At 36.9% G+C, this 24,405-nt stretch overlaps 1 protein-coding gene across 2 annotated transcripts in view; it reads right to left on the minus strand.

Moving 5' to 3' along the window:
- Positions 1–24,405, minus strand: part of LRRC49 (leucine rich repeat containing 49) — a 155,654-nt gene that overhangs the window by 35,622 nt on the left and 95,627 nt on the right. For both annotated transcript variants that reach the window (XM_068965868.1, XM_068965867.1), the window contains exons 10-11: positions 11,188–11,271; positions 7,611–7,771 (exon numbers count right to left, since the gene is read on the minus strand). In XM_068965868.1, coding sequence (XP_068821969.1) covers positions 7,611–7,771; positions 11,188–11,271 — 245 coding nt within the window. The remainder of the gene's footprint in view (positions 1–7,610; positions 7,772–11,187; positions 11,272–24,405) is intronic.

The raw sequence follows: 24,405 nt of genomic DNA on the forward strand, positions 1-24,405 counted from the left end.
AAAGACATACATATTGGTATCTTCAAAATACAAATGGTATTTAAAGTCAAACAAATATATGATATTGCTTAGGGGGAAAGCAGAGAGAGAAAAGAAAGCTCAGGACTAAAATCAGAGGAATTCTACCATCTAGAAGTTGAAAGGACAGAAGTACTTGAGGATATGAAAAAGACACATAATTCAGGTAAAAAGTAAATACTACTATTTAATAGACAAATAAGAAGTTCAAAGAAACTGAAATGTGGCAAAGGAAGCACAAATCTCTTTGTTAAACAAACAGGCCATCAGAAACCCTAGATAAAAACAAACAATGTAAGAAAGGCATGACTCAAATACAAAGCAAACTAAACTGTGGCACGGTTTTCAACAAACTTTGAAGCGTAACCTTTGAATGTGATACTAGGACTAGTTTTCTTGAATGGTTTAGGAAGCAGAAAATAAGATGTAAGTATACAACTTGACTCTCAAGTAAAAAATAGTTACATGATAATTACATAATCACAGACATTTAAACACTTTATCAGTTTTCAATCTTTGAAAGTGAAAGTGCAAGTTGCTCAGTTGTGTCCAACACTTTGCAATCCCATGGACTGTAGCCTGCCAGGCTCCTCTGTCCATGGAATTCTCCAGGCAAGAATACTGGTGTGGGTAGCCATTCCCTTCTCCAGGGGATCTTCCCAACCCAGTGATCGAACCCAGGTCTCCCTAATTGAAGGCAGATTCTTTACCATCTGAGCCACCAGGGAAGCTCAAGAATACAGGAGTGGGTGGCCTAGCCCTTCTCCTGGGGATCTTCCCCACCTAGGAATCAAACTGGGGTCTCCTGCATTGCAGGCAGATTCTTTACTAGTTGAGCTGATCTGTAGAAGCTACCAATTGACAAATGTAATGGTTATAGAACAAATATAAATGATACTGATCTTGAAATATAAAAGTATAGTTCATAGAATACAACAAAATTAGAGTACCAAAGAAGGGAAAAAAGCAGGATAGAGAAGTCTGAAACTCCATCTCTCCATAAAGGCACCATATATGATAGCAAAAACTATCAGATTCAACTTTTTCAGAATTCTGGAATCTAAGAAATATTACAACAATCAGGGGAATGTTTAATGAAGGAAAACAATGTTGATTTTTACAGAATTTAAGACAATTCTGTGGCATTTAAGGTTACCCTGTTCCCATCCCCTACTTCCCAGCTTAGTGGCAGCCTTGAACATGACAGCTCACATTCCTTGTGTGGGTTGTTGGTACCAGAGGAAGCCATACATATCTTACTATAAAATAATTGTGGTTATATGTTTTGACATGTCCAGTAGCTCGCCAAAGGATCAGCTCAAGGACTTGCCTTTGTTTCCCTGCCTCTGAGCTTCCCCATAGCTGAGGTGGCCTCCTAGGTGGCAGTTTTCAAAAGTATTTAAAGGCAAAAATGTATTTAGCTGCTGCCACACAGGGCAAACAATAGACAGACCAAAAAGACTAAGAAACAAGAGGCTGGGAAAGAAGATATTTAGGGGAAGAAGGACTTTGGGAAGCTCCTGTGTGTTCCAGGGAATCTACAGGGTGACACTTATGTCCACATTTATGCTCAGAAAAGACCTGAGAAGACTCTAAAAATCAACTCCAACTGTGGAATGACAAAGATAAACAGAGATTCTTAAAAGCAACAAGAGAGAAATGAATAGTCCTGTATTAATAAAAAGAATCTTCAGTAAGATTAATAGTTAGCTTCTCATCAGAAACCATGGAAGACAGAAGCAGTGGGATGGCACATTGAAAGGGGGAAAAAAACCCAAAAACCGTTAACCAAGAATTCTGTATCCAGCAAAACTATACTTCAGATCTGAGGGAGAAATTAAGACATTTATAGATAAACAAAAATTGTGAGAGTTCACTACTAGTACACCTAACTCTATTGAAAAAAAAAACGCTAAACTAGTCCTTTAGATTGAAATGAGAGGAACCTGGACCATAACTCAAAGTCACATGAAGAAACAAGGAATACTAGAACAGATGATTATACAGATAAATATAGAATCCAGTGTCACTGTATTTTTAGTTGGTAACTCCTCTTTATTCTTGCATGATTTAATAGACAAATGCATAAAATAGTACCTATGTTGCTGCTGCTAAGTCAATGTCCACACAATGTATAAAGACAAAATTTGGAGCTGTATGAGAGCAAAGTGTTTACAAATTAATACAACTAAATTGGTATTAATGCAAACTAAATTGTTAAATATTAAAATATCAGTTATATTCCTTAGTGAAAGTGTTAGTCACTCAGTTGTGTCCGACTCTTTTGCAACCCCACGAACTGTAGCCCACCGGGCTCCTCTGTCCATGACATTTTCCAGGCAAGAAAACTGGAGGGGGAGCCATTCCCTTCTCCAGGGGATCTTCTTGACCCAGGGATCAATTTCATATACATTCAAATATAGAATGTATAGAAATGGAGAAATGGAGTCAACAAGATATACTTAAAAGAGTGAAAGTAAAAGTTGCTCAGTTGTGTCTGACTTTTTGTGACCCCATGGACTACAAAGTCCATGGAATTCTCCAGGCCAGAATACTGGAATAGGTAGCTGTTCCCTTCTCCAGGGGATCTTCCCAACCCAGGGGTCGAACCCAGGTTTCCAGCACTGCAGGTGGATTCTTTACCAGCTGAGCCACCAGGGAAACCCACTTAAACAGCAGTCAGCCATAAAAAAACAACAAAATAATGTCAACTGCAGCAACATGGATGGACCTAGAGACTGTCATACTAAGTGAAGTCAGACAGAGACAAATATCATCTGACGTCGCTTATACGTAGAATCTTTTAAAAAGTGGTACAAATTAACTTATTTACAACACAGAAATAGAGTCACAGATGTAGAAAACAAACTTATAATTACCAGGGGGAAAGGAGAGAGGGAAGGAATGAGGGATATATACACGCACCACTATATATAAAATAGGTACCTAATAAGGACTTACCATACAGCACACTCTACTCAATATTCTGTAATGGCCTATATGGGGAAAAAATCTAAAAAAGAGTGGGTATATGTATATGTATAACTGATTCACTTTGATGTATACCTGAAACTAACACAACATGGTAAATCAGCTACACTCCAATTAAAAATTTTAAAAATAAACAAATAATTAAACATAAAAAAGAGGAGCCACATAGGTAAAAGGAAAATCAAGTGAATGTGCTCTCAACAATATTAATGCAAAGATCCTACCAACAATGAGTATCAGCTACGTCAATGGGTGTGGCATGTTCAAGCAAAATAAGAACTTGAAGTTCAAAAAGTCAATCTGGATTCTCTGTTTAAGAGCCCTTCATGTAGGCATATACAAGGTAAAATAAGCTCTTTAAGAAATATTCCTACCTTTCCAATGTAACAGATTTTACAGGAATCACATAACCACAAGCCAAACTGAAAAAAAAAATCTACAACTACTAGAAGTTGTGATTTTGCACTATAGTCTCTACTAATAATTTCTTGTCTATCTCTAAAGTGTTACTTTTCTGACTTCATCGATAAATGTCATCTGTGTCTCCTTGAATTAAAAGTTTTTAGATCATCAAAAAGGCTTGGACCATGATAATGTAATTGTGTCTCCATGGCACTTTGAACTTACAACCGTAGAAATTTTTGCCAGAAACTGTGGATCTCTTTCCTAATAATTCATTACTGCTCTCCACATCCTCTGCATTGAATCCACACATCAATTTTCCCATCTCTTCCAAATTCTTCATTTGCGCTCTTTCCTTAAAAAGCCTCTAGCTTTGTGGAACTCCTAATAAAAGTTCTGAAAATCTTGGGAGCCATTTTAAGTCATAGTAATTTTCACTAGCAGATACTTCTTTCCCTTGGAACCAATTGTTTCTTAGAGGGTCACAAAATTTTTGGAAAAAAGTTGTTTTAAAAGTTTAGAGTATCAGGAAAGTCACATTAATAGTCTGGAGTCCACCTATCAGTCTGCCTAATAGTCAGAGTCCAGCAATCAGAGATAGTTTTGCCAGGTAAAAGAATCAATTAATTAACAATGACACTCCCGCAATCACTGCTGCTGCCAACACTAGTGAGATGTGAACAGTGAACATCTCTGTGATAAGGGCATAGGATGCAAGGCTGAGATTGGATGGAGATAACGCTGCTCACCGTTGAATACTCTGGCCCTTGGTTCCACACTTAGTTCTATCAGCAATAACTTCAATGACCACACAATAATAACTTCAACTCATCTTCTCTCCTCTTCTCCTCTCCTTATTGATTTCTACTTTTCTCCAACAACTCATTCCCAGGGCCGCAGTGGCCTCCAAAGTGTTTTTAATGTTATTACTAACATATATTCCATCTCTAAAATCTTCAACTTCAAAAACTTAATTTGACCATAAATTCCCACTAGTTCAGCTCACTACTAACCCTATTACTTTATGTAATTCCCATCTTTAATTTCATTAAGACTTCTAGTCCCAGAAATACTACATTTTCTCCCAATTCATTGGCAAACTTCTACTTTTCAACTATTTAAAAGTAGCCTAGACCATATGATCTATCATTTCTTTCTTTTGACATTATACTTGAATTTTTAAATTCCTTATCTTTGATCCTTTATTTCCTTATTCTTTCTAAGATATTTAGCTTTTCTACCAATATACCTATAACAAACCTTCAGTGTATTAAAAAACAGAGACATCACTTTGCTGACAAAGGTCCATAAAGTCAAAGCTATAATTTTTTCACTAGTCATGTATGGATGTGAGAGCTGGACCATAAAAAAGCTGAGAGCTGAAGAATTGATGATTTTGAATTGTGGTGCTGAAGGAGACTCTTGCGAGTCCCTTGGACAGTAAGGAGATCAAACCAGTCAATCCTAAAGGAAATCAAACCTGAATATTCACTGTAAGGACTGATGCTGAAGCTCCAATACTCTGGCCATGTGATATGAAGATCCAACTCATTGGAAAAGACCCTGATGCTAGAAAAGATTGAGGGCAGGAGAAGAAGGGGGTGACAGAGGATGAGAGGGCTGGATGACATAACTGACTCAATGGACATGAGTCTGAGCAAACTCCAGGAGATAGTGAAGCACAGGGAAGCCTGGCTTGCTGCAGTCCATGGGGTTGCAAAGACAAGACTTAGTGACTGAACAACAATTGATATATCTTGTCACTCTGTACTCCTGGAATACTCGCTCAACAATTCAGACTAGCTGCTACAATTTCATGGTCTATAACTTCCTTTAGTTCCTCAGAATTTTCCTTCAACATCTCAACACCTCCCCAGTTAGCTCCCTAGTATACTTGAATAATGTAGAGATATACCATGATTTTTAAAGTGATGATTTATTATCTTACAAATGTTAATCCTATTGAAATAAACAACTTAAATGCCATTTGAAAAAGATTCTTAACTTTCCATTTAGATTAAATGATTTTAAAGCTCACATGTAAGAACAAGTGTGTGAGAACTGAAACTTTGAAAAGAATAGTGAAAGCATATTTCCCTTACTAGATATTAAAATTATAAAATGACAATAATCAAAATAGTCTGGTATTGGCATTAAAACAGATAAGTAGGTTAGTGAAATGGAATAGAAAGTTCAGAAATATATCCAGTATTTATGGGAACTTAATATAAGATGAAAATGACATTCCCATTACAAAAGAGAATAATTTAATTGAGGAATGCTATTAGAAAACTGACTAGTCAATTGGAATAAAATCAAGTTAGGCTCTTACCTAACACCATGTATAAAAATAAATTTGATGTATTAAAGAAGGAATTTTAAAATCTTATTAAAATTTTAGAATAAAATTTATAAGTTCATTTGGATAAACTTGGAACTAGGAATCCTTCTTAAGGAAGACAGAAAAAATATTTTTAATGAAAAGATAAACCAGATAGAACTAATGGGTAGCATTTCATAAATCTAAAGCCCAATGAGATAAAGTTTTAATTTTATAAAGTATAGTTATATACAAGTAGAATTATTTTGACATTTAAATAATATTAAACAAAGTTTCAGGGCAATATAAGTGATATATCCATTATATAAGTTATCACTTAATTAAAATGTTAATTCTTGTTTCCTTATTTTTCTAGCTGAAAGATCTGAGAAACTCTACATGTGGATACCCAAGTGAGGTAAAGGAGGTATGCTGGTCAATATAAATTAATCTTATAACTAAAACTGCTAAAGTATATTTGTCATTAAAATATATGTCAAACTCTAACTACAGGAAATTTCCAAAATATTATTCTAATTCCTCTTAAATGACTTGTTGATTACACTCTTCATAAATGGAAAGCTGAAAGAATACTGGCTGAAAAGCTAAAATAAAAGCTATATTATATTTAGTTTGAAATGTGTTTCAGAATTTGGTTAGGCCATTAGATAACTGTGCATCAAATGAAACAAAACTGAAGTGCATTCTATCTTTGAGTTTTAGCTTTTCTTTTTAAATCATATATATATATATACACACACACATTTTTAAGTGATAAACAAACTATGAAGTTATATATGCTTTATATTCCTCTCATTGACTTGATTCTAGTATGCCTTTATGAGCAGAAGTAAAATATGTTAAGCCTAGATAGTGTCCTCAGATTTGTTCATAAACCAAGGAATATGTGTTATATGATTTGTATGTCATAGAAGGAAAAGGCTGTGAGCCACTGGAAAAAACAGATACTATAGACTGCAACTGGAGTAACTACTTATGTTTTATGCCAAATTGCTTAACACTGATAGTTAAGGAGTAAGGATTTGTGCTAGCTACTGGGGAAACAACAAAGGTTAACACAACCAGGATTTTACATTCTGGTGGGGAAGACAGATACAAAACAACTATTTATGTTGTTGTTCAGTTGCTAAGTTGTGTCCGACTGTGAGACCCCATGGACTATATAGCACGACAGGCCCCCGTGTCCTTCACTGTCTCCTGGAGTTTGTTCAAATTCATGTCCATTGAGTTGGTGATGCCATCCAACCAATCTCATTCTCTGCTGCCCTCTTCTCCTTTTTTCTAACTAGCCAGTGGTTAATTATGCTCATAAGTGCTAACAAGGGGAAGTGCAGAGTACTGGGAGAAAAACAGGTATCTGATCTAGCCTACTGTCTGGGAAGTCATTAGGAAAGACTTTTCAGGGGAAGTGAGGGTTGAAGTCAAGACCTCCAGGCTGAATTGCAGTTAGCCACGGCAGGGGGAAGGAAGCAGGGCAGGGGAGAATAGATCTCTTTGTAGAAGAAGGGTTCTAAGGTAGGAAGTAAACAAATTGGGAATCACTGAGCCTGCAGCACAAGAACAGAATGGCTGATACTATGGGACAAGATAGGTAAGGTGGGTAGATGGCCTTACAGTCTATAGTAAGTAATCTAGATTTATTCCTAAGAAAAACAAGAAACTACTAAAGGGTTCTTAAATTAGGGGCAAGCTTATATTTTCAATATTTCCATCTTAACTTTTAAAACCTATTGCTAATTTCAGTAGGTTTTCTTAAGAAAACTATTTTAAAATAGTTAAATGTAAAATATTTCCCCATTTCTGCTCCAAATTCATTTCTCCAAAGATACTAATATCCGGAAAGAATACCACTGCATACCCTGCTTCCTCTGGAAATGTAGAGACGGTGCTTCCATCGTTCTGACAGTGGTCCTGAGAGTCAGAATCTCTTCTCTCTTGATTTATAGCGATACTGGTTATTCGATGTTGTTGCAAGTCCCAATTTCGAGCTACATTGTTAATTGTTAACCTTTTCTTCTCCTATGAAAAAGTTCATTGTGACAAGAATTACATAATGCAATTTTTGTAGCAGGAGAATCCAAGGAGCATATTGTTTGTACTAATCACATCTTTAAGAGGAGTCAATTACTTAAAGCAGCTACCAAATAGGTATTCTAAAACATGGTATAAGCAGCCTTTGTTCAACCTATGCATTCAAACATCTCAAAAGTGCTCTATCATTCTTAAAAAAGTATATACAAATAACAATTACTCCTGTTGGACATAAGAAAATTCACTATTTGCAAGTTTAACTTGACGGAAATTGATATACTCAAATGTTATGGTGGCATGTGTGCTAAGTTGCTTTAGTCATGTCCCACTCCCTGCAACCCATGAATTGTAGCCTTCCAGGCTCCTCTGTCCGTGGACTGTCCAAGAAAGAATACTGGAGTGGGTTTCCATTTCCTCCTCCAGGGGACTCAAGTGTTATGTGAAGTTTAAATTATGTCTTTGTGCTTAAAGATAGTAAGAAAACCTGACAATATTTTAATCTTTTTAACCAATAATTATGGCAAATATGGTGGAGTGATCTCGGAAGGAGGGAGAAAGGAGAGATTGATCAGCGTTTTAAGCTTCACAGCATAAATTACAATGTCTGAAAATTAACAAACATATATAGACTATTAAAAGCAATTGTACTAGGTTGAAACATTTCTAGATAACTAGTAGCATCTTAGATTATCCATTATCAAACTTCGTAACTCAGATGGTAAAGAATCTACCCGCAATGCAGGAGACCTGAGTTCAACCCCTGGGAAGGGAGGATCCCCTGGAGGAGGAAAAGGCAACCCACTCCAGTATTCTTGCCTGGAGAATCCCATGGACTGAGGATCCTGGTAGGTTATAGTCCATTCGGCCACAAAGAGTCGGATATGACTGAGCGACTAACACAGCTTCTAAATGGCATGTTGATTAAGTCAGAGTCCTGAAAATAGACACCTCCCCTTTTATCTTTACTCAGAGAACAACCATCTAGTGAAAAGTCATGGTGTGATACTGCCCCTCTTCACCTGCTCCCTTTGGAACCAGTGAAAGCTGTCGGGAAGATTCTCTGCCCATTCCCCCAGTGCATCCACACATGTAGAATACTTCTGTTTACATCCACTTCTTAGCCTGTCTAAAATTTTAGACGTGGAAATGGCACTGAATATGAATGAAAACTGGTGACAAAGCTTAATTAAAACTAAACATTTTTAAAGTTCTATTTCTGCGTTTAAAAATGTCTTTAACATGGGTTCTTTTTTCTATTGCTTGGTATTTGAAATTTGTTTATATAATTAAATGGGTTCCACTTAGTATGTGTATACTTCTGAGACTTCTTGACATTTTATGTATGCCCTTATCTAAAGCAAGTAGGCATTTGACATTCTACTATAAATTTTCCCCCCAAATCTATGATAAGAAGGCATCTTATCTTAGAGGATTCAATTTCAATTATTTGCAGATGACTTGGGACAACCCAATTCTTAATCTACAGAATACCATTATTTTCACTCAGTGCCAAGGCTATTTTGAAAGAGGCGGGGGCAGGGAGTTAATGGCAGATGGCTATCATGCTGACGCCATGCATGTGGCTTTCTGGCTGACTTGCAGTTGGCAAAAATAAATATTCTTAATGAGATAGATGTAGCAGTGCTTAGAAAAAAGGCACAAAAGTTTACACCACTCAAGTATGTTAAATTTATAACAAGATACTCTGAAAATGCAAACACTTTTCTATACCAATCCCAAAGTTAAGCTTTCTTTAGCTGAGTTGTTAAAATCAGATCAACACCAGGCTGACAAAGAAAATGGGTATTTTCACTGAGGTCAAGGAAAGGGAAGATATAGTTTAAAACAAGAGTGCAGTCTGGGGTCAGGTGGGGATCACTGGCTGGTTAGAGGGGCCAACAAGGGCTCTAAGTGCCTGTGGAGCAGGAAAAAGAAGAACAAAGGAAAGACAAATATTCTATCAGGCAAAAGAGGGTTCCCCCCCAAAAAAAAATTTATGTTCAAAGATCATGGATGCATCTGGCATATTAGTACAATCACAACTATAACTAGAGGACAGTCTGTCAAATTTGTGTTAAAGTGATAGTTATTTTAGAAGATGCCAACTTTCAGCTTCTGCCACTTGAGTCTATTCTTTATAAACCAAGCAATACCACACCAGTATATGTCATCACTATCACTTCCATTCATTTTAAAGATTGAAAAGAAAACAGAAAGATAGAAAAGCAACAGGACTAAAGATGGATGTCTATACACCCTTCCTGTCCCTCAGAAACAGCAGTCCCCAACCTTTTTGGGTACGAGGGACGAGTTGAATGGAAGACAATCTTTTCATGGACCAGGATGGGGCGGGTGGTTTGGGGATGTTCAAGTACATTGTATTTATTGTGTGCTTTATTTCTAAATTATTATACATTGTGATATATAATGACATAATTATACATCTCACTGGAATGCAGAATCAGTGGGAGCTCTAAGTTTGTTTTCCTGTAACCAGACAGTCCCATCTGGGGGTGATGGAAGACACTGACATCTGAACTGAGATGAGCGGCTATGAACACAGCTGAAGCCTCGATCGTTCCATCTTTCGCCTGCCACTCACCTCCTGCTGTGTGGCCCAGTTCCTAGTAGAGTGGAGTTGAGAGGACTTGGGACCAAGTTTGTTTTGTTTGTTAATTTAGTTGTTTTCACAAAGTAAAACACACAGATTCAAATGTACTCTTCGATCAGTTCTGACAAATGCATAAATGTTACCCTGTAATATTTCCATCACCCCAGTAAATTCTCTTGTTTCCTAAGTTTGCTATATACAACTTTGTTATCCCGAAAACCTTTTAAGGACAGTAATATCTGATATGCTAAATCTTTTAAAACAAGTTCAAAAAAACCTTTAATTTCTATACTCCTCAAAATCTTTACCACCTCTCTATTGGAGAAGCTAATGGAGATTTTTTTTTTTTTTTAAAGCCATCACTAAAAAATAAACCCATGTAGCAGAGCTCGTTAAAATATATCACTAAAGATGACAGTTTACTACAGTGGTTTCCAAAATGAAATTTAAATGCCAGGAGGATACACAAGGTGATGTACTGGTGTGGAAAGAAGGTTAACTTCTGTTTTATATATATACTTTAATCTCTTCCTTTTATAATTTCTCATTTTCACATTTATTTTATAATGTGCATTATATTACATTATATTGTATTTCAAAAGTACAGGTTTTTTATGTTTTAAGGGTGTCTGTTTATTAAAAACACTATCAATAGGAATGAAAAATTTGCAGTTTGGAAACCACTTTTCCAGCTTCAGTAGGTGCGAGAGTGTGTGTGTGTGTGTGTGTGTGTGTGTGTGTGTGTGTGTGTGCGTGCGTGCACATACATGAATGCAGACACCAGAGACAATACCTTAAGCAAAGATTGCTTATGACTTTCCCGCTTCTTCTCTTCCTCTTTTTTGGCTACAACAGATGCCATACGCCTTTCTTCTTCCTAAAAGAAAAATGTAAAAAAGTATTGTTAAGTATTTAACCTTTTTTGATGCTAAATATCTTCAGTTCTCCAAGTCTGATTTTTTTTGTGAGAGCCATACTACTTGCTAATAGGAAATATGCCCTCAAAGAAAAAGTCAGTATGTTCCTCTTTATTTTCTTCTTCCAACTTAATTCGAAAAGAAAACTGGGCATTCTTAACTCTACTCCCAACTCTTGATGTGAGATAAACCTAAACAATACAAGAAAAAGACTGAGAAGAGAAAGGAGAAAGGGGGAGCAGAAAGGGTGGCTCAGTGGTAAAGAATTCACCTGCTAATGCAAGAGGTATGGGTTACCGGTTCAATCCCTGGTCCAGGAAGATTCCACATGTCATGAAGCAACTCAGCCCATGTGCCACAACTATTGAGCTTGTGCTCTAAAGCCTGGGAATGCAACTGTTGACCCTACGTGCCACAACGACCGAAGCCTGCATGCCCTAAAGCCCACGCTCTGCAACAAGAGAAGCCGCTGCAGCGAGAAGCCCATGCACCACAACTGAAAGTGCCCCCCTCACTCAACTAGGGAAAGCCACGCATGGCAGCCAAGATCCCGCACAGACATAAACGAATAAGGTCATACCAAAAGGGAGTGGGAAGCAGGACTGTATGAATTTCCTCTGTACTGTAGTTCTACTTGGAGATTTTTAACAAAGTTTTTATCATGAAGATGAAAATCATACTTTTAACAATCTATTTAATTTATTGTTGCAAGGCAGAGTTTTTTTAAAATGACAATACAATTGTGAAAGCTTTTTAAAAATTTCCATGGATAGTACTAAATTACTCTCCATAATATCATTACTTTGTTTTTAAGTTGATTTGGCCAGTCTAATTTCTTCCATTCTAAAAACTATGAAACTTTATTGTAATAACATTACAGTTTAGAAAAACTTTTTAAAAATCAGTCATAATCCCCAAACCCTAACTCAAATATCATAATTTTTCCATCACATTATGATATTCACTATAAACAAATTTTTAAATGTTGCAATCTGCATACACAATCTGCATCATGATTTTTCACCCTAAGGATTGGCAAATTTTAATAAAGTAAATTATAGGCATGTAACTCATAATTTTTATTATCAAAAGATTTGTATACATTCAAAATGATGTCATAATTTGAGAAAACAATTTCTTCATGAAAGACAAACTTGAAAATATCTTCAGAGACAGAAAACTATAAAAAGTAATTCAGTACATTTGAAGGAGAACATTTTCAGAAATACAATTTACAAAACCTGAAATTAAAAATTTAAGAGGTGAGTTGATGAGTAGAATGCTCTCATACCACCCTATAATTGCCAGTCATAGCTCTTAACCTCTTTCATTTAAATTATCTCTGGTACTATCTCTCCTCTTTTGCCTGCAAATAGATAGCTCCATGAAGGTATGGATCATATCAGCTACCCAGCACATAGTAGATATGCAGTAAATATATATTCAAAGAATGAATTATTAAATGTACATCTCTATGACTGTGACTGTGTAAGTTGCTCAGTCATGTCCAGCTCTTTGTGACCCCGTGGCCTGTAGCCCCACCAGGCTCTTCTGTCCATGGGATTCTCCAGGCAAGAATACTGGAGTGGGTTGCCATTCCCTTCTCCAAGGGATCTTCCCAACCCAGGGATCAAATTCAGGTCTCCTGACTTGCAGGCAGATCTGAGCCACTGGCTCCTGATCTGAGCCACAGGGAAGCCCACAACTGTTCAATAATTTCCTAAAAGTGAAATCATTAAATCAAATGGTAGACATATTTCTAGGGCTTTTACTGTGTTTGCAAAAGTACTCCATAAGTGTAGTACTAATTTACATTTCTACCAGAAGTTAACATTTGATTTAAAATATAATGGATAGTCACAAGAGTTGTTCACCAAATATTCCTATGGCTTCCTACATCCTGGCCATATAGTGAGATGGCACTTCATGTCCTCTTGAAGTTAGGTGTGGTCATGTGAATTGCTTTGGCCAATGTCGTATGAACAAAAGTGATATGTGTTACTTCTGGGTAGAAAATTTCAAGGACAATGTATGATATAGCTATTTCCTCTCTCACTTCTGGTACAGAATTTGCAAAGCTCCAAAGGATGGGCACTTTGAAGGCCTTGGTCATGGAATGAGGACAACACAGAGTAAAGTTCTCAGACCACACAAAATGGACAGACTGACAGTATGAGCATGAAATAACCTTTGTTGATTTAATCCACTGAGACTAGAGAAGTTGTTACTGTAAGATGGAGAAGCTCTAAACAGCAAAAACAAGACTTGGAGCTGACTGTGGATTAGATCATGAACTCCTTATTGCAAAATTCAGCCTTAAACTGAAGAAAGTAGGGAAAACCACTAGACTTTTCAGATATGATCTAAATCAAATCCCTTATAATTATACAATAGAGGTGACAAATAAATTCAAAGGATTAGATTTGGTAGACAGAATGCATGAAGAACTATGGACAGAGGTTTGTAATGCTGTATAGGAAGAAAGGAAATGCAAGAAGGCAAAGTGGTTGTTTGAGGAGGCCTTACAAATAGCTGAAAAAAGAAGAGAAGCAAAAGGCAAAGGAGAAAGGGAAAGATATAGCCAAGTGAATGAGGAGATTCAGAGAATAGCAAGGAGAGATAAGAAAGCCTTCATAAGTGAACAATGCAAAAAAATGGAGGAAAACAATAGAATGGGAAAGACTAGAGATCTTGTCAAAAATATTAGAGATACCAAGAGAACATTTCATGCAAAGACGGGCATAATAAAGAACAGAAACAGCAAACACCTAACAGAAGTAAAAGAGATTAAAAAGAAGTGGCAAGAATATACAGAAGAACTATAGAAGAAAGGTCTTAATGACCCAGATAACCACAATGGTGTGGTCACTCACCTAGAGCCAGACATCCTGGAGTGTGAAGTTAAGTGAGCCTTAGGAAGCATTCCTATGAACAAAGCTAGTGGAGGTGATAGAATTCCAGCTGAGCTATTTCAAATGTTAAACGATGATGCTGTGAAAGTGCTGCATTCAATAAGCCAGCAAATTTGGAAAACTCAGCAATGGCCACAGGACTGGTAAAGGTCAGTTTTCATTCCAATCCCAGAGAAGGGCAATGCCAATGAATGTTCAAAATACCATATGATTGTGTTCATTTCACATGCTATCAAAGTAATGTTCAAAATCCTTCAAGCTAGGCTTCAATGGTACTTAAACTGAGAACTTCCAGATGTTCAAGCTGGATTTAGAAAAGGCAGAGGAACCAGAGATCAAATTGCCAACATCCGTTGGATCATATAAAAAGCAAAGGAATTCCAAAAACATATCTACTTCTGCTATTATATGTGTTTTAGCATACTTTGACTATGCTAAAGTCTTTGACTGTGTGGATCACAACAAACTGCAAAATTCTTAAAGAAATGGGAATATCAGACCTTTTTACCTGTCTCCTGAGAAACCTGTATGCAGGTCAAGAAGCAACAGTTAGAACTGGACATGGAACAACTGACTATTTCAAAATTGGGACAGGAGTACATCAAGGCTACATTTTGTCACCCTGCTTATTTAACTTCTGTGCAAAATGCCAGGCTGGATGACTCACAAGCTGAAATCAAGATTGCTGGGAGAAATATCAACAACCTCAGATATGCAGATGATATCACCGTTATAGCAGAAAGTGAAGAAGAACTAAAGAGCCTCTGATGAAGGTGGAAGAGGATAGTGAAAAAGCTCTCGACATTCAAAAAATGAAGATCATGGCATCTGGTCCCATCACTTCATGGCAAACAGATGGGGAAACAGTGAAAACAGTGACAGATTTTATTTTCTTGGGCTCTAAAATCACTGTGGATGGTGACTGCAGCCATGAAATTAAAAGACACTTACTCATTGGAAGAAAAGTTATGACAAACATAGACAGTACATTAAAAAGTAGAGACACCTTTTGCCCTCATAGGTCTGTATAGTCAAAGCTCTGGTTTTTCCAGTAGGCATGTATAGATGTGAGAGTTGAACCATAAAGAAGACTGAGTGCCGAAGAATTGATGTGTTTGATCTGTGGTGCTGGAGAAGATTCTTCACAGTCCCTTGGACAGTAAGGAGATCAAACCAGTCAATCCTAGAGGAAATCAGCCCTGAATATTCATTGGAAGGACTGATGATGAAAATGAATCTCCAGTACCTTGGCCACCTGATGTGAAGAGCTAACTCACTGGAAAAGACCTTGATGCTGGAAAAGATTGAGGGCAAGAGGAGAAGGAGGCGGCAAAAGATGAAATGCTTAGATAACATCACTGACTCAATGGACATGGGTTTGAGCAAACCCCAAGTGATAGTGAAGGACAGGTAAGCCTGGTGTGCTGTGGTCCATGGGGTTGCAAAGAGTCAGATACAACTCAGTGACTGAACAACAGCGTAGAGCATCCTGATCAGCATATACATTATAATTAGAATTAAGGAAAGTCAAAGAGGCACGAAAATGTATTCTAGGGTGTGAGCCATTATAAATGCTCCCGAAAACAAAGGACTTAGACTAAAGAAGTAAATAAAAAATGCACAAACTATCTCAGAGTTAAAAAGGTAATCAGAAATACATCTACTAGAAGACTCAAATTTTTAAAATGAGGAAATGAACACTCTGAGAAGTTTAGTACCTTATACAAGGTTAAAGCCAGGATCAGAACCAGCGGTCATTTGTGAGAAATGGGGTTTGCATTTTTAGAATCAGGATATAATTATATGTGTTTTACTGGTTTTAGATAGATGAAAAAAGTGAGGTCAAAATTTAGCAGTAATCTGCCATACAATTTAGTTGTTTAAAAGGGAATGAAAATTTATATGATTTTTGGTGAATTTAAAGTACATTTTACAATATGGAAAATAGTTGTTCTTAATGTTTAAAGACTGAACAGAGGTAATGAGGAGAAATAAACTAAATAAGAAATTCAGAACCTTGGTTCCTAGTTTCATAAAATAGCTGAATTAATAACCACATTAAACTCTTTTGTTTAGTAGATGTTGATTTAGTATCTATTAAGTATAACCTGTTTCAGAAAAAAACTTTTTAAAAGAACAAAATATATTGATGGTCAGTTGTTGACTCGTGTATTGAATATGAACTAGAAACAGATTGGTTATTCAAAGAGCCAATTTTAAGCAGTACTGGAAACTGTATGGATCACGTACTATACATACTTAACAGATGATTTCATTAGATTTGCAAAAAGAATCTGAGCTTCTATTAAAGGCAGGAGGACTTTAAAAGGAAAGCTAAACCTAGGAAAACTGGATGGATGCCAAATCAATTCAAATATTGAATGTTTTAAAAATTTATACATATGATGACTGTATTTCAGCCCAAATAATTACAGAGTAGCTAAAGTTAGAAACAAAAATAAACACCTCTAATTGTAAAGATAAGCTATAAATTTGTTGGTAAGAAGGAAAAAAATTGTAAAATTCAGGCATCTTCATGATAATAATCCAATTTCTGGGACAAAAATAATATTCATCTACCTCACCTGAAAACAGACATATACTTTCCTCATTACTGTGGTTTGTCATGAAGACCTAATACAGAAACAGGTTTAAATTAATTAAGAAGCGTAGTGATTTAATGGAGAAGGAAATGGCAACCCACTCCAGTGTTCTTGCCTGGAGAATCTCAGGGACAGAGGAGCCTGGTGGGCTGCCGTCTATGGGGTCACACAGAGTTGGACACGACTTAAGTGACTTAGCAGCAGCAGCAGTGATTTAATGGGTATTTAATAACTTACATTATACACTCTTAGCAGACTTCTAAGGCTCTAAAACAATGAATTTATTACATGAGAAGACATTTTGCTACAAAATAAATAATAGCAGTCCTAATATAATCAGCAATTTATTACGTGGAATTTTAAAAACAATGGCAATGTGGGTTTTTTAACCATATACTTTAAATAGTTATACAAGACATTGTTTTCCTTGACTACACTAAATATTAAAACAGATTAAATTACAGACTTTTTATCTAGAGGAGAATGTTCCTTATTTTTCTTTCAATCTTTTTTTCTTAACAGAGAAAACAGATGTTTCCAGGGTCATAGTTAATGTCAGAATGAAGATTAGAAGCTATATCACTTGACTTCTACTGGCCTATGGATAATAGTCATATTATACATTCAGTTCAGTTCAGTTCAGTCACTCAGTCGTGTCCAATTCTTTGTGACCTCATGGACTGCAGCACGCCAGACTTCTCTGTCTGTCACCAACACCTGGAGCCTACTCAAATGCATGTCCATTGAGTCGGTGATGCCATCCAACCATGTCATCCTCTGTCATCCCCTTCTCCTCCCACCTTCAATCTTTTCCAGCATCAGGGTCTTTTTCAATGAGTTGGTTCTTTATATCAGGTCGCCAAAGTAATGTAGTTTCAGCTTCAGCATCAGTCCTTCCAATGAATATTCAGGACTGATTTCGTTCAGGACGGACTGGTTGGATCTCCTCGCAGTCCAAGGGACTCTCAAGAGCCTTCTCCAACACCACAGTTCAAAAGCATCAATTCTTAGGTGCTCAGCTTTCTTTATAGTCCAGCTCTCACATCCATACATGACTATTGGAAAAACTATAGCTTTGACTAGACTGACTTTTGTTGGTAAAGTAATATCTCTGCTTTTTAATATGCTGTCTAGGTTGGTCATAGCCTTTCTTCCAAGGAGCAAGCTTCTTCTAATTTCATGGCTGCTGTCACCATCTGCAGTGATTCTGGAGCCCCAAAAATAAAGTCTCTCACTGTTTCCATTGTTTCTCCATCTATTTGTCATGAAGTGATGGGACTGGATGCTGTGATCTTAGTTTTTAGAATGTTGAGCTTTAAGCCAACTTTTCCACTCTCCTCTTTCACTTTCATCAAGAGGCTCTTTAGTTCCTCTTCACTTTTTGCCATAAGGGTGGTGTCATCTGCATATCTGAGGTTATTGATATTTCTTCCGGCAGTCCTGATTCCAGCTTGTGCTTCATCCAGCCCATAATTTTGCATGATGTATGCTACATATAAGTTAAATAAGCAGGATGACAATATACAGCCTTGATGTACTCCTTTCCTGATTTGGAACCAGTCTGTTGTTCCATATCCAGTTCTAACTGTTGCTTCCTAACCTGCATACAGATTTCTCAGGAGGCAGGTCAGGTGGCCTGGTATTCCCATCTCCTTGAAGAATTTTCCAGTTTGTTGTGATCCACACAGTCAAAGGCTTTGGCATAGTCAATAAAGCAGAGGTAGATGTTTCTCTGGAACTCTCTTGCTTTTTTGATGATCCAAAGGATATTGGCAATTTGATCTCTGGTTCCTCTGCCTTTTCTAAATGCAGTTCAAGCTGGAACATCTGGAAGTTCCTGGTTCACGTACTGTTGAAGCCTGGTTTGGAGAATTTTTAGAATTACTTTGCTAGTGTGTGAGATGAGTCCAATTGTGTGGTAGTTTGAGCATTCTTTGGCATTGCCTTTCTTTAGGATTAGAATGAAAACTGATCTTTTCCAGTCCTGTGGCCACTGCTGAGTTTTCCAAATTTGCTGGCATATTGAGTACAGCACTTTCACAGCATCATCTTTCAGGATTTGAAAAAGCTCAACTGGAATTCCATCACTTCCACTAGCTTTGTTCGTAGTGATGCTTCCCTCCTCCATCTTGTTTGCAACCCCCCTACTATACATTAGGGGAGAAAAAGCCAGAAAAGGATAGGTTATACCACCATAATAACTTTAAAACTCACACTGGCTTACAATAAGAAAAGTTTATTTCTTGATCATGCAAAGAACACCTCAACTGTTCTCCATGTAGTAGGCTAAGTGTTCCTAGGTGCTATGACTTGATGGCATCTTTGACTCAATATATGCTTTCACAATGACCATCACATGGGAGAAAAGCCCAGAAAATCACACTTTGGCCTTTAGATGCTTCTGTCTGAAAATTATATACATTACTTCTGCTCACATTTCACTGACCAAAGCAAGTTGCACGACCACATTTAACTTAAGGGAAATGGAAATATCATCTTTCCACTGGGAAAATGTAAGAACACACTGGGGGGATTAGTAATGGCTACCACAACAGGACACTCACTTCCACCCTGGATAGGCTACTTCATATTTTGGAGAACAAACTGTAAACAAGTTCCTATGAAGCCAAATATATGTGAGTTTGAGGTGGAAACTTTAGATACTGTGTCCATTTCAGAACTGTGAGAATAGCACCTGCATTCACAAAATACTGCCTTGGAAATAAAAAATTCTGGGAGGTGGAATTTTCTATACAATGGTCCTTGTTCTAGTCCTTCAAAATATGTCTATTCTAGAACTGCCATACGACCCAGCAATCCCACTGCTGGGCATACACAGTGAGGAAACCAGAATTGAAAGAGACACGTGTACACCAGTGTTCATCACAGCACTGTTTACAATAGCTAGGACATGGAAGCACCTAGATGGCCATCAGTAGACGAATGGATAAGAAAGCTGTGGTACATATATACAATGGAATATTACTCAGCTATTAAAAATAATGCATTTGAATCAGTTCTAATGAGGTGGATGAAACTGGAGCCTATTATACAGAGTGAAGTAAGCCAGAAAGAAAAATACCAATACAGTATACTAATGCATATATATGGAATTTAGAAAGATGGTAACGATTACCCTGTATGTGAGACAGCAAAAGAGATACAGATGTATAGAACAGTCTTTTGTACTCTGTGGGAGAAGGTGAAGGTGGGATAATTTGAAAGAAGAGCATTGAAACATGTATATTACCATAGGTGAAACAGATCGCCAGTCCAGGTTCGATGCATGAGACAGGGCACTCAGGGCTGGTGCACCGGGATGACCCAGAGGGATGGGATGGGGAGGGAGGTGGGAGGGGGGTTCAGGATGGGGAACACATGTACACCATGGCTGATTCATGTCAATGTATGGCAAAAATCACCACAATATTGTTAAGTAATTAGCCTACAATTAAAAAAAAATAAATTTTTAAAAATGTGTCTATCCCTTCCTTTTTTGTACAGTCGTAAAAATATTTGAACACTACTGGAATATCTTCTTTGTCAATGAATTGTGCTAGGTTTTCTGGAAATGTTTGTTTGCAATCACCTTTTTAAAACTAATAGTTCAGGTGTAATTTAACAAAAACAAAAGTGAACTATTGTCCATTTTTCTAAATTCTCTATTTCTATAAATGAATATTGTTTTAAGCCATATTAACTTCAAACAATCATATTTCATAATTAACTCAATCTGAACTTATCAATTTCAATGCAAGTCTTTTTCACACATGCTAATTCTCTTTCCCCCAACTCTGCATTTGGCTGAGAACTGTCATGTGTGTTGTTAAGAAGTTAAGTCCAGAATTTTCAATTTATCTATTTTTTATCTTGCTAAATTCTGCTTATATTTATAGATTAGAAGTCGGCAAAGTTTTTATACAAAGAGCCAGATAGCAAGTATATGAAGCTTTGTGATCCATATAAAATCTCCAGCACATATTCTTTTCTTTTTCACAGAGCTTCACAACTATAAAAACAATTCACAGCTTGAGAGCTATGAAAACAAAAAACAAACAAACAAAACAGGCTGTGGGATGGATTTGGCTCACAGGCTGTAGTTTGCCAAACCTTGTTTTAGATTATTGAACTTCTTTTGGATTCTGATTTGATCAACTGGTATATCAGGATTTCTAACTTCCCTAGTTTGTCATTTATATATTTTATTAGAATAATATAATGCTCTCAACTAGTCAATACTTAAACATGTTTAAGAGAATGAGAGTGAGCAAAAAGCCTCAGAGCACCCCAGTACAGATTTCTCTGCAGGTTGGCCATTAATCCATTACTTTCTGTTCTGTAGGTATACTCGAATCACAAATCCACTTAACTATGTTGTCATACAATTTACTCAATGTGCTATCATAAAAGACTTCACTGAGTGCTTTGCTTATATACCAAAACACTGTCTCTCTATAGTGTTCATCTGAGAAGGTCTATTTACAATATCTAAAATAGTAACCTAATTTTGTCTGGCACAAATTATTTTTAGTCAACTAATACTGCCTCCTTGTGATCAATTCCTTAAGTACTCACAAATCATCTAAATAATCCACTTTAGATTTCTTTCATAATCTACACTCAAGTTTATTGTCATAATTTGCCACAATATTTTCTCTATCCAAGATAAAAAGAGAGATTAGTTTATCTTACCTTTTAGCTACTCTACTATTCTATACTGCTTTCCAGATATAAATTTCAAAGGCCTAGCAACGTATTCACTACATTTATTCACTGCTCTAGATCAAAGATTGGCAAATTCTAGCCCACAGATCAAATGCAGCATGCCATCTGTTTTTGTAAATAAAGTTTTATTGGAACACAGCCATGCTCACTTTTATGTATTGTTCATGCCTGCTTTTACTTTACAATGAGAGAGTTGAATAGATTTTGACACAGACTGTATATCCCCCAAAGCCTAAAATATTTACTATGAGGCCCTTTAGGCTATGTGCTCAGTTGTGTCAGACTCTTTGTAGCCCCATGGACTGTAGCCCTCCAAGGCTCCTCTGTCCATGAAATTTTTCTGGGCAAGAATACTAGAGCGCGTTGCCGTTTCCTACTTCAGAGGGTCTTCCTGACCTAGGGATTAAAACTGCATCTCTTAGTCTCCTGCATCGGCAGGCAGATTCTTTACCATTAGTGCCACCTGGGAATCCCCATAAGGACATTTAGCCCTGAATAGGTCCAGATTCAAACTTTATTCACCTATCCAGTGCTTTATTTTCACTTTATTAATATCTACTTCTTCTCTTTACTGACTAAAAGTCATTCTTCCCAACATAGATAAGAAAAGCAAAATAGGAATAGAGGCCAGCAACTCACGTTATCTTGAGATCCCATATTATCTCTTGCCATTCTTCTAGATCAGACCCCCCCAGAAGCTCTTATCCTGACTAACCCTGCTTCTAATTTTATCACTCATCCTATCTTTCCCAATTTGTCCTCTGGGCTGCTACTCAGACAACCTTTTCAATAGGCAAATCCAATTTAAGTATCTTAAACTCTTCAAGAGTTTCCTACTATATTCAACACAAAAATCTAAACTCTTTCTTATGGCATAAAACACCCTCTTCATGACTCAGCTCTTACTGGTCATGCATCTCTTCTCATCCTGCTGCTCTTCTCGCCTATGAACACTCAGTGCTCAGCCACGTTGAACCGCTCTGAGTTGCTATATCCTCACACCCCTCTGCATTTTGCATGCCTTCTCTCTCTCCAGAATACTTTCTTACTGATATATTCTTCTCTGTCTCTGGCCCTCTTCAAGTCTCAAGTCAAGTATTTTCTCCTTTGGAATTTTTTCTGTTTCTCCAGTATACATAGGACAGCTTTGTTCTTTGATATCATGGTGCTCTGTGTGTGTGTGTATAAACATACACATATCTATTTATCAATCAATTTTATCTAACTAGTTTATCACTTTGCATTATAATCTGGCTGCATGCCTGCCTCTGTACTTGACTGTAAGTAACTTGAGACTGTTAACTGCAATTCTGATCTTGTCATCTCTAGAGTCTAATACACACCCTAGTGCAGAAACTCTAAGATGCCTACGACTTGTCTTAGGAATTTTTCATGGTACCATTCACTAGGTCAGAAAAAATATGTTATAGCTCTGTTTATTAAGTAGTTAGTAAACAACAAGATTCATGTTCTAGCAACTTAGTGAAAGTCACTCAGTTATATCCGACTCTTTGCAACTCCAATGGAGTACACAGTCCATGGATTTTCCAGGCCAGAATACTGGAGTGGGTAGCCGTTCCCTTCCTCCAGGGGATCTTCCCAACTCAGGGATCGAACCTAGGTCTCCCTCATTGCAGGCAGATTCTTTTATCAGCTGAGCCACCAGGGGATCATTTCAAAAATAATAATTTAAATAAAAATATCATTATTGAATAACTATAATAACTTACTAATGAAATGTGTGTATCTGTAAGGCATTACACAACTTCTCAAATATGAGAATTAGACTGGATACTGTCACCCTCATTTCCTGCTCTATACTGATTTTAGTATTTGTTTTTATCACAACAGTCACTGAAAGCTCAGCTTTGCCAAGATATAATGCCATAGAGAGAAATATATTGTGACCTAACGTTGAGATGGTAAACTACCTTAAGCTAGTAGTTTTCTCAGGGTCTCACAGATACCAAATCTCATTGCCTTTTGCTTGAAAATTAAAAATACTCCACCACACCCCTGTGAGTTCACTGCAGTATCTTTGGCACACAGTGGGGAACCATAACCACAGTACACACAAGTTCATGAGATGTCTATGTGATCCACTCCAGCTAGAAAACAGCAGCTACAGAACTGGTATCAATACAATTTTCCAGCCAGATGGTAAATATTTTAGGGTCATAGGCTACATAGTTTCTTTAACAACTACTCAATTTTGCCAGTGTAGCATTAAAGCAGATATAAATACATAAGTGAGTGGACATGATTGTGTTCTAATATAACTTTATTTACAAAAACAGGTGGCCCACTCATGGGCTAGTGTTTGTCAATACTAGCCCAGGATGAAAAATCTATAGAAAGTCTTTTACAAGGTGTATTCTTTACAAATTAAAGTCACTAAAAAGGTATAAACAAAAGGTGAGACAAAATACCATGAGTCTATACTGATATGAATAAGTTAATAAATTGAAACTTTTATGAGGCACAGAGTTACAAAAGTGTGATAGTATGATTTATTATAAGAAATACATGTTTGATCTTCATCCCAGTTTCTGGTTCACAGCTCCTCAAACCCTAGGAATTTCCTAAGTGTGTAGAGTGATAAAAGTGTCTATTGTTTCATTAATGAGATGACTTTTGGACCTCATCTAATGATGGAGGCTGGTTGCCAGGAGAACCAACCAGGCAATTAAGAAGGTTGGAACTTTCCATGGCACCCCCAGAGAAAAGGAGCCGAAGGTTGAATCAATTGCCAATAGCCAATAATATAATCAATCATGACTATTTAATGAGGCCTCCATAAAAAATCCAAAGGGACAGGTTCAGAGAACTTCGGGGTTGGTAAAACCTGGACATC

Source organism: Capricornis sumatraensis, chromosome 2 (genome assembly GCF_032405125.1).
Source record: "Capricornis sumatraensis isolate serow.1 chromosome 2, serow.2, whole genome shotgun sequence".
Classification (NCBI taxonomy): domain Eukaryota; kingdom Metazoa; phylum Chordata; class Mammalia; order Artiodactyla; family Bovidae; genus Capricornis; species Capricornis sumatraensis.